Raw genomic sequence first — 12,069 nt, 5'->3', positions numbered from 1 at the left:
GTTTATGGACAGGGGATGTGCGGGCACCGGGTCAGGATAGGATTTCTCAGGGCAGACACGGCAGGGAGAGGCTGGAGCGGGACACAACACTCCTTTCTACCCTCCCTCGCAGCCGGAGCGGCCTTGGAGACAGACAGACACAGGCCCACATTTCTGTTCCTCATTAGCCTTGTGACCTCCATCTGTTTCATGTCCCCCGAGACCTTCTGCTTCCTCAACTGGGAGATGGGACAACCCTGCTCACTTGATGGGCTTTCTTCAAGCTCATGGCATTTGTGACAACAGCTGGTATTGCTGTCACAGAAGTGGTGCACAGTGATGCTCAGTGTTGAGTAAGCCCCTGCCTCTCTCTGGCAGCTCCTCTTGCTTGAGCAGCCCAAGGACCCCAACTCATCTCTGACTGCGAGTGTCTTGCCCCTCACAGGGGCTTGGAAGGGTGGATGAGGACAGGGCACAAAGTCCCATCTGAACCCATTCACCTCCAGCTTTGTGACCTTGGACAAGTTGCTGGAACTCTCTGAGCTCTCTGAGACTGTTTTCTGTGGCAGCTGCCTCACAAGGACACTTGTGGAAATGGAGACGGTGACATTAGCTCAGACAGTGACATTAGCTCAGTGTCTTTTATTCATCACCACGGGCCTCTGAGCTAGGTGCTCTCATCATCCCCACTTCACATATAACGAGAGAGAGGAAAAAGCCAAGGAACCTGCCCAAGGGCATCACCGAAAGTGGGCAACCATGCACCGCACTGTGCATCCAAGCAGAGGGCTTATCTTTTACCTGCTTGTCTGTACAGGAGCACTGCCTGCAGAGCCTCGTCACCAGATGAGCTGTGCATTTTGAGAACCATCCCTTCCCTTGGGTTTGTTCTGTACCCAGGCTTGTGCAGGGGGCCTAGCTTGGGGGGTGCCCCCACCTCCCCCCAGCCACAGGCTGGAGCATGAGCCCATCTCTGGGTACAGAGACACAGCTGCTCAAAGGGAAGACGACTGCCCAAGCTCCTTCTGGCTGGTCATTGGTGGGTGGACGTTGACACCATGCTGTGTGACCCCAAGTCCTGGATCACTGGTGCTCAGTCCATCACTTCCAGTGTCTTCCCTTCCCCTCTACTTCAGCTCTGGTTTTACCCCATATCCTCATTCTAACTGCAGAGCCTGATTGCCCACCCCTCATCCATCCTTGTCTTCCTCTCGTCCCCTGCTCCCTCATCAACTGATCCTACCATTTCTGGAAAGCCCCTGCCAAGAGAGAAACTTCTGTTCAAAGTGTGGGAGAGGAAGGGCCCCCCCATCCCCTGTCCTTTCCAGGTATCCCACACACCCCCAGACAGCCCTTCCTCTCACAGAAAGGGGGAGGGCTCCTGGTCTGAAAGGATCCAGTGTCCTGGCCAGGTGGGTGTGCTTCGATGGCCTTGGCTGGGCCCCACAGGAAACGGAGGAGGCGTGGAGGACCACCCCCAAGCTGCTGCTTAAAGGGGCACCCGCCAGGCCAGCGGGACGCAGTGAGGCTGCCTTTGCACCATGATGCCCCGGTTGCTCTCCCTGCTGCTGCTGCTCCTGGCTGGGCCCCCCACCGCACGGCCGGCTCCCCCGACCTGCTACTCCAGGATGCTGAGCCTGAGCCGGGAGGTCACCGGTGACTTCCAGAACCTGCAGGCCACGGAGCCCTCGGTGAGTCCCCTCCTGCTGCCCTCTGTGGGCCAGGAGCTTCCATGCAGACCCAGTTCTCCAAAACTTGCCTTTGGACCAGGAAAAAAAAACAACAGCACTGGTTTTTTTTTTTTTCTGGTCAATGTTAAACTCAAGGGTTTGCGTTTTATTCCCATCCTGAGTATGATAACAATGGCTTGCATCCTTTTTTTAAATACAAAGAAAATCTATCAAGGACATCACAATGTCTTGCCTTTGTTTGGAACTTGCCAGCAACAACCAGAGGATCTGTTGTAAAATGTAAAATTAAAACAAAAAAAGAACTTCCCCAAGGAGCCTGGAACTCTGGAGTTAAGGAGGAATACAGAATTAAGTTGATTCTCTTCATGAGCCTGGTGATTATGAATGTGTGCTAAGGGGTGACCCCCAGAATCGTGCCCACCCCTGACCATGACAAGACCCTGGGCACACTGCCCAGCCCCTGAATCTCAGCATGCTCGGATGTGAAAGGGCTGGTATAGCGCCCACCGCCCGCTTCGGGTGTCCTGAGGGTAAAGGCGAGAATGAGACACAGCCTGCACAGTGCTGGGCAGGGGACACCCCAGGAATGTTAGTACTGTTAGCACTGCCCTTTCAACAGGCAGACGCAGGCTCGGGGGGCAGGTCCAGAGGGCGTCTCAGAACTAGAACCCAGGCCCCCTGGCTGCTTATAGAAATGAATGAATTAAACTTCATTAAAAGCTTTGATCCAATCCGAGACGCCTGGGTGGCTCAGTCGGTTAAGTGTCCAACTCTTGATTTCAGCTCATGTCATGATCTCAGGGTTATGAGATCGAGCCCCGTGTCAGGCTCCCCTCTCAGTGGGGATTCTCTCTCTCTCTCTCTCTCTTTCTTCCTCCGTCCCCCTCATCCCCTTAAAAAAAGTTTTGATAAAATTTAAAAGTGTCTCTTCACCTCCTTTTAAGTGCTTCAAACAAAATGTAGTGCTTCTCAGATGTGGGGTTATGATACCCTGACACCTTTTCTTTTCTTTTAAAATTCAAATAATGTGTGCTTTTTTCCTAATTATAAAAGGCATACATAGTAGCCCCCCCCCATATCCGTGATTTCACAGCAGCTGTGAAGCAGATGAGCCCCCTCCTGACATATGGTAAGATCAGTAGTAGCCTAACCCTACATCACAGGCCTACATCATTCATCTCATCATGTGGGCATTTTATCATCTCACATCGTCACATGAAGGGTGAGTACAATGGGAGTTTTGAGAGAGAGAGATCACAGTCACATAGCTTTTATGATAGTATGTTGTTATAACTGTTCTATTTTATTAGTAGTAGGTTTTGTTAATCTCTTACTGTGCCTAATTGATAAACTAAACTTTATCTAGGTTTGTATGTATGTTTGTGAACAAACATACTAAATATAGGGTTCAGTATGATTTATGGTTTCGTGCATCCACTGGGGTCCTGAACTATATCATATCCCCCACATATAAGGGGGAGACACTGTACTTTATAGAAAACAAGGTTGGAAAATGCACAAAGGACAAAGAAGAAAACAAATATGACTTGCCATTCTCCCACCTAGAGGTGACTGCTGCTGTAACATTATGGGGCAGAGTATTTCAGTTTTCTGACTTTGCATAGGTATTCAAATCCATATGTGTGTATGTGTGAGTGTGCGTGTACACACGTGTAAGTGAATCAGCTTAAGGCAGGCCCTGGGCCTGTCTGGCTGTTGGAGGGTGGCAAAGAGCCTTCTGTGACCAGCTGAGGGTGCATTCCTGTGTGTGTCACTGTAACCCATATTTCTTTCTGCAGGAGCCGTGTGTGAGATACTTGCCCAGGCTCTACCTGGATATACATGTAAGAGGGTCTTCCTGTCTAGGGAGGTGGGGGTGGGGGTGGGGGTGGGAAGAGAGCCCAGGGCAGAAGGAGGCAGGAGCCCCCAACTCCCATCTGTCCGGCCACTGACCTCCCCCATGACGCCCTCTCTGCTGTCCACACCCAGAATCACTGTGTGCTGGCCAAGCTGCGGGACTTTGTGGCGTCACCCCAGTGTTGGAAGGTGGCTCAGGTGGACGGCTTGAAGGACAAAGTGCGGAAACTGTACACCATCATGAACTCGTTTTGTAGGAGAGTGAGTGACATGCCTGAAAATGCCTTTCCTGCTTGTTATTAGCCAAGACGCTCAGGGCTTTTAGAAGAGGAAGGCTGAGGGCAGGGGGTGGGTGGTGTGGGAGATGAGGAGGAGGAAGAGTAATGCTTTGGGGTGCTTCCTACCATTACTACCCTTGGTAAGTGATGGGCACTCAGGACAAGGCCTTCCCTTCCATGGCTCATACTGGTGTGGGGATAATACGCAGGACCGCATGCTAGCCATGTAAGACAAACCTTATGGGGCACCCAGTGGCTCAGTTGGCTAAGCATCTGCCTTTGGCTCTGGTTGTGATCTCAGGATCCCTGGGATCCAGCCCCATGTTGGGCTCCCTGCTCAGCTGGGAGTCTGCTTCTCCCTCTCCTTCTGTGTTCTCTCTCCCTCTCTCTCTCTCTCTCTCTCTCGCCAAACAGACCTCAGATCTTGTATGTTTTCCCGCTTCCTTGATGGGAGTAACTGGTCACCTCTCTGAGCCACAGTTCCCTCATTTGTGAACTGGAGACATAATTATACCCACCTCATGCCATCCTTGGGAGGATAATAATAATAAATATATCCTGACCATGTGTGTGTGTGGTGGGGGGCTATAGTAAGTCCCTAGATCCTAAAAACCCTAGCAGAGTGACCACACATAGAATTCCTAGCACCAGGCATGGCCCAGAGTAAGTCATCGGGATAAATAATTAGCTATTCAGTTTAATTTATTTGCTCATGCATCAAAGATTCTTATAAATTTCCTCTCCCACCCATTTCCCTCTCCCTTGGTCTGCAGAGGGAAAGCAGGAAGAAGATATAATTATAATAGAGTATAATTTATATTTATAGGGGTGCCTGAGTGGCTCAGTGGTTGAGTCTCTGCCTTTGGCTCAGGTCGTGATCCTAGGGCTCGAGTCCTGCATGGGGCTCCCCATAGGGAACCTGCTTCTCCCTCTGCCTATGTCTCTACCTCTCTCTGTCTGTGTCTCATGAATAAATAAAATCTTTTTAAAATAATTTATATTTATAATGCAGTATTAGGTCATGTTCTACAGGAATGAGAATATGTGGCCAGTTCTCCTTGGGAGAGTAAGGGATGGGAAGTTTTGATACAAAGGGAAAGAACCAAACAGTCTGTAAAGCTAACCAGGAGTCCCAGAGTTGTGCATTGTCTCTGGGCCACATTCACTGATATTCTCACTTATTGCACATCTTTTTCAGGATTTGGTGTTCCTCTCGGATGACTGCAATGCGTTGGAATACCCAATCCCAGTGACCACCGTCCTGCCAGACCGTCAGAGATAGGGCATCTGGACCAGAGAGAGAGAGCCCCAGGGGACCACAGTTATGTCACCTGCCCAGAGGCGATGGGCTAAAGCCACACCCCCCACCAGGCCTCCCTGTTACTATAGCATCAGAAACTGTCACATCTCTCCCCTTCTGGAGAGCAGGGCTTGTGCTCTTCCCCTAGAACCTACTTTGAAGGCAATTAGAAGCTTTGTTTTCATTTCCCCCTGGTATTGTCTTGCCAGGATGGTTAGGTACACAAGGACGCCTATTAGATCACTGAGAAGAAAAAGCCAAACCCGCTTCTCTTGTATGAACATCTAGTTTGAGAGCAAGCAAAGCAGTAGGCTTGTATTAGTGCTTTAATGGAGTTCTGGTAACATTTTTCTTTCTTGATAAGAATCTGCTTATATTTAGCCAGGCTTCTATTTCATACCCTCTCCCACTACAAACTTTCCTTACAGTTACCTTTCATTTTTAAAGCAATTTCACTGCTAAATATAAATTGTATTTGCAGGGTTCATGGTTATATAATGCTGATGGGAACCACTCTTTCGTTGAAAGGTGATAAAAGTCAAATAAAGACTGTCTCCACAGTAAGAAACGTGTGTTGAGCTGTGTCCAATATGTGTCCAATATGGATATGAGTGTTGATTTCACACACGTTCTAAGTCACTGCTCTTGGAAAAATGAGGTTTTCTCCCTCTTCCCATCAAGCACAGGTGGTTCTGAGTCTGTTTCAACCCATCTGCATGAATATCTGTCCTTAAAGCATTGGGGGATGCTCCCATTTATATTTGAGGACAGACCAAACATGTCATATCCATGGGCTGTGCAGTGCCCTGGAACTTGCCACAAACACCAGGTCACTGAGGTTTTGATTGGTGCACAGGTAACAAAAGAAAAATAAACACGTGAGACTACACAAAACTAAAAAGCTTCCACACAGCACAGGAAACCATCAATGGAATGAAAGGTAGTTATGGAATGGGAGAAGATACAAGCCATACATCTGATAAGGGATTAATATACAAAATACATAAGGAACTTCTGTAACTCAATAGCAAAAAAGAAGAAGAATATGAAGAAGAAGAAGAAGAAGAAGAAGAAGAAGAAGAAGAAGAAGAAGAAGAAGAAGACAAGTAATCCAATTTAAAAAAATGGCAAAGGATCTTAATAGATGGTTTCCCAAAGAAGACATACAAATGGCCAAAAGGTATATGAAAATATCACTAGTCATCAGAGAAATTCAACTTAGAGCCACAATGAGACATCACCTCATACCTACCAGGATGGCTTTTATCAAAAAGACAACACATGTAAGTGTTGGCAAGGATGTAGAGAAAAGGGAACCCTTGTATACTGTTTTGGGGAATGTAAATTGGTACAGCCATTATGGAACACAGTGTGGAGGTTCCTCAAAAAATTAAAAATAGAGACTCCTGGGTGGCTCAGTGGTTGCGCATCTGCCTTCAGCTCAGGGCATGATCCTGGGGTCCAGGATCGAGTCTTGCAATGGGCTCCCCACAGGGAGCCTGCTTCTCCCTCTGCCTGTGTCTCTGCCTCTCTCTGTGTCTCTCATGAATAAATAAAGTCTTTTAAAAAAATTAAAAATAGGCGTATCAGATAACCCAGCAATCCCAGGATACATAGCTGAAAGAAACAGAATCAGTGTCTTGAAGAGATGTCTGAACCATCATGTTCATTACAGCCTATTCTCAAAAAACCAAGATATGGAAACACCCTAAGAGTCCACCCGTGGATAAATACATAGAAAATGTGATATGGGTATGTATTTATATATACAATGTATATATGTTTGTATATGTACATATACACGCACAATGAAATATTATTCAGCCACGAGAAAGAAGGAAATCTTTCCATTTGCAACAACATGGATAAACCTTGAAGGCTAAGTAATCATGCTAAGTAAAATTAGCCAGACAGAGGAAGTTAAATACTGCATGATCTCACTTATACGTGAACTTTTGGGGGGAGGGGAGGTTGAATTCACAAACAAGAGAGTAGAATGGTGGTTACGAGGCATCGGGGTGCTGAGGGAGGTGGATAGATGCCAGTCAAGGAGTACAAGACTTTAGTCATAAGATGAATAAGCTCTGAGAATCTATGGACAGCATGGTGAATGAATCTAGTTAATAATACCGTATCGTGGGCATTCCGGGTGGCTCAGAGGGTTAGTGCCGCCTTCGGCCCAGGGTGTGATCCTGGAGACCCAGGATCGAGTCCCACGTTGGGCTCCCTGCAGGGAGCCTGCTTCTACCTCTGCCTGTGTCTCTGCCTCTCTCTCTCTCTCTCTCTCTCTGTGTGTGTGTGTGTGTGTGTGTCTCTCATGAATAAATAAATTTTAAAAATCTAAAATAATAATAATAATAATAATAATAATAATAATAATAATAATACCGTATCATAGAACTTGAAATTTGCTAATAGTAAAACTTGTTATACTTACACACACACACAGGAACTCTGTGAGGTGATAGATGTGTTAATTAACTGAATTGTGGTAAATATTTTGCAATGTAGAACAGATGTAAAAATAACATATTATATATTTTAAATACATCCAATTTTATTTGTCAGTTACACCTCAATAAAGCTGAAGAAACAAAACAAAAGAAACGAAATCCACTCTTCTTGTAAGGGCACCAATTATTGGATTAGGGCCCACCCTAGTGGGATATGACCTCATCTTAATTCAATAACATCTGCGTAGGGCTTATTTCCAAATAAGATTACAGTCACCCATTCGAGGGGTAAGGGCTTCAACATAACTTTTTGAGTGATACAATTCAACCCACAACCATCCTTCTCTCAAGAGATAACCCCTTTGCAGAAGGAAATTATGCAACCAACTGTCACCACCACCACCACCATCTACCACTTCTCAACAGATACTAAATATGGAGGCATGGTACTGAGCACATAGCACCCACTCACCAGCTGAACCTTCAAAATGATGTTGCCCCTGGTGGCTGTCATCCACCTGGATTTACAGTGGAGAAAACACACTCAGGTCCCAAGGATAGGTGATTTCCTTAGACGGCTGGTTGGTGGTGGTGGAGGGATTCTAGAGAAAGAGCCAAGTGCTAGAAGTCTTCATTCCATGGCTCTGCTAACACTTCGCTATTTCTAGGTAGCAAAATAAGCCATTGAAGACAAGGACTAATTTACACATTTCAGACATTCGTTTGTTTGTTCATGTCTTCAATATTTACCGAGGGCTTATTATAAACTCGGCAAATATTGAGATGAAAAGTAAAGAATTCTTCCTCTTAGATTAGCAGAGGAGACATTTGCAAAATCTAGGAAGACAGCAGAGGAAGGAGCGAATAATTCTGCCTGAGATGAGGCAGAAAGGTTTCTGTGGGATTCAAAGTAAACAGGCTCTTGAAATATGACTGGGAGCTTGTTAAGCAGAAAGAAGATAGAGCACAGCCGAGGTCACAGAGATTTCTGGTGGAGGCGGATGGATCAAACTCCGGTGTGTGTTTGGGGAAGACAAGAAGTAGAGCTGGAGATGTAGTGGGGTCAGAATATAAACGACATTCATTATGGTAAGGCCTGCCGGGGACACTTTGGCAGGGTGTCCATCCCACACCAGTTGTATAACCAGGGTCACATAAGGAGAATCCTTTTTGAGGCAGGGAGACTGGAACCCAGTGGTTGGGGGTTGTCAGAAGAGATCCTTTTGCTTGGGATTTCAAGTAGAGCAAATCAAGGGCACTGCTCCCCCTGTGTGCCAGGCCATCACCGAGCCAGATGATAGGGCACCACGCAGGATGCCTTCCCCTTCTTTCTCCCACAGCCAACTGGTCAACCCTATCTTCTCTGACTCCTCGACTTTTCCATTTCCTCTTTACCACCTCAACACCAGTTCAGAATCTTCTCAAACATGACGTGCAGCCTTTGCTCAGGACTCAGGTCCTGAGACCTCTGGCAGGTATCCCCACCTGGGGCTCTTTTGGTCCAGGTGAGAGTCTGGCTGTCACTGGTCCTTTCGTCTGAGGTTGTCCCATCAGAAAGGATTTTGTTTTTCTCATGGACTTGTTGATAGTTGTAGCTGTGAAAGAAGATTCAGAATGGAGTAATCGTGGCTAAGGGAGTCACTCAAAGTAGAGTCAGGAGGATATTGAGGAAGGAAGACCTACGCACTTCTTTTATTTCAGTCCTCAGAACACCACAAAAGTTTGACTTTGGTCAATTACAAACTCCAACCACTTCCTGGAACATATAACCTCCTGTTAGCCCAAGAGCCAATTGTGTATCTGTTGATCAGTTTAAACTCTGGCAGCACCAATCATAATTCTTTCAAAACAACTTATGTAAACCTTGCTGATTTTGCCTTTAGAAAACCCTGCAGTCCTCCCACTCTGTCATGCCAGCACACTTTCAATGTCTGTCCACTCTCTCTCCTGGGTTGCAATTCCTAAACCCCAAATAAATGCTTCTGGTTGCTTTATAACCTCATTGTGTTTTTGGTTGATAGAGACTATGTTCTGTTTCTTCAACTGACTAAACTCACCTGGTGACACAAAGCAGAGTCACTCACCTGTCAGCTGTGGTCAGTGGGCAATTTACTTAGCCTCTTTGTGCCTTGGTTTTCCCATCAGTGAAATGGGAATGACAATAATAAAAATCTTCAAAGGCTGTTTAGGGGATAAGACAAACTCACGCTTTCTTTTTTTTTTAATAAATTAATTTTTTATTGGTGTTCAATTTACCAACATACAGAATAACACCCAGTGCTCATCCCGTCAAGTGTCCCCCTCAGTGCCCGTCACCCACCCCCCCCACCCCCCACCCTCCTCCCCTTCCACCACCCCTAGTTCGTTTCCCAGAGTTAGGAGTCTTTATGTTCTGTCTCCCTTTCTGATATTTCCCACACATTTCTTCTCCCTTCCATTATATTCCCTTTCACTATTATTCATATTCCCCAAATGAATGAGAACATACACTGTTTGTCCTTCTCCGATTGACTTACTTCACTCAGCATAATACCCTCCAGTTCCATCCACGTTGAAGCAAATGGTGGGTATTCACGCTTTCAAAGCACTTAGAGCATCTGGACCCTAGTAAGGTTTCTACTTTGTTCTAATTAGCTCTGATCACATCAAGAGCAAATATGCTCTTGATGCTCCATAAAAAAAAATAAAAATAAAATGGTAAATTAAAAAAAAAAAACATGAGAGATGCTGAACTCTAGGAAACAAACTGAGGGTTGTTGGAGAGGAGGTAGGTGGGGGATGGGGCAACTTGGGTGATGGGCATTAAGGAGGGCACGTGATGGGATGAGCACTGGTTGTTATATGCAACTAATAAATCACTAAACTTTACTACTAAAACTAATAATACACTGTATGTTAACTAAGTCGAATCTAAACAAAATTTTTTTAAATTTATGAACTTTTTCTTTTTTTGTATATTTTTTATTGGAGTTCAATTTGCCAACATATAGCATAATATCCAGTGCTCATCCCATCAAGTGCTCCCCTCAGTGCCTATCACATAGTCACCCCATCCCCCACCCACCTCCCCTTCCACCACCCCTAGTTCGTTTCCCAGAGTTAGGAGTCTTTCATGTTCTGTCTCCCTTTCTGATATTTCCCACTCATTTTTTCTCCTTTCCCCTTTATTCCCTTTCACTATTTTTTATATTCCCCAAATGAATGAGACTATATAATGTTTGTCCTTCTCTGATTGACTTACTTCACTCAGCATAATACCCTCCAGTTCCATCCACGTTGAAGGAAATGGTGGGTATTTGCCGTTTCTAGTGGCTGAGTAATATTCCATTGTATATATAGACCACAGCTTCTTTATCCATTCGTCTTTCGATGGACACTGAGGCTCCTTCCACAGTTTGGCTATTGTGGCCATTGCTGATAGAAACATCGGGGTGCAGGTGTCCTGCCATTTCACTGCATCTATATCTTTGGGGTAAATCCCCAGCAGTGCAATTGCTGGGTCATAGGGCAGATCTATTTTTAACTCTTCAAGGAACCTCCACACAGTTTTCCAGAGTGGCTGCACCAGTTCACATTCCCACCAACAGTGCAAGAGGGTTCCCCTTTTTCCATTCTCTTCAACATTGTATGAACTTTTTCTTGTCAGAGTACTTGCCATGCAAGAGTCTGAGTACTCCCTCTTCCAAAATAAAGTCACAATTTCCAATAAACCCTTCTTTTAGCCTCCCTCCCAGACAACAGCGGTGGTGTCCTGACTTACTCCTTCCTACCTCCACGTCCACCCACCAGATGGACCAGAGACGTGTTTACAAAGTGCGAAACTACTTGCATATTCTGGATGCCCACCAGGAGCTCCTCATAAGCCTCTCCTGATCTGGCCCTGGTCTTCTCTGGCCTCACCCTCTGCTATTCCCCATCTTCCCATACACATACATATACATACATATACACTCCTACACACACATATCCATTTCCTTAGAGATTTCATCTCAGTATTTCCTGAATGCTGCAAATCTTATCAGATGCTGGGCTCTCCCTTCATTCTCTCCGCCTTTGAAAACCTGTAAAATTCTTCTATGCTGAACGCCTCATAAGAAGGAGCAAGTCTCTTCTCTGGACAACCTCTTTCTCTCTCTTGCAATTATTTTATACTTTTATATTCATCACAATCATCAGACTCAAGCCAGTTGGTCACTTCCTCCTTCTTGCTGCACCTTCCTCAGCCTGCGCCCAGGACCCCACCCTCAGGTTCTCTCCCACCTCATTGGTCCCCTCTTCTGTCTCCTTTGGGGTTGCCCTTCTTCTCCTATTTTCTCTACAGTGGTGTGACCCAGGCTCATCTCTGGGTCCTTCCCTCTCTTTTGTCTGCACTCACTGTCTGGGAGACCATCTTGGCATCATGGCTTTAGACACCATCTTTACATCAGGGCAGGAAGCCTGGGGTCAAATTTGATCCTTCTCTTTTTCACATAATCTATATCCAGTGCATCATCAAAAATCCTGCTCTCTCT

The 12,069-nt window shown here is 45.9% G+C and overlaps 1 protein-coding gene across 1 annotated transcript; it reads left to right on the top strand.

Annotated features, from left to right (window-relative positions):
• The first annotated feature begins 1,520 nt into the window (after positions 1-1,520).
• CYTL1 (cytokine like 1) lies at positions 1,521-5,137 on the top strand. The gene is made up of 4 exons (XM_041751139.1): positions 1,521-1,670; positions 3,470-3,514; positions 3,660-3,788; positions 5,004-5,137. Exons 1-4 carry the CDS (start codon positions 1,521-1,523, stop codon positions 5,085-5,087), a joined length of 408 nt encoding a protein of 135 aa, XP_041607073.1. The 3' UTR covers positions 5,088-5,137.
• The last annotated feature ends 6,932 nt before the right edge of the window (positions 5,138-12,069 follow it).

This window comes from Vulpes lagopus, chromosome 4, assembly GCF_018345385.1.
Source record: "Vulpes lagopus strain Blue_001 chromosome 4, ASM1834538v1, whole genome shotgun sequence".
Lineage (NCBI taxonomy): Eukaryota > Metazoa > Chordata > Mammalia > Carnivora > Canidae > Vulpes > Vulpes lagopus.
The sequence above is the reverse complement of the archived record's forward strand: the minus strand, read 5'-3'. Positions and strand labels throughout refer to the sequence as shown.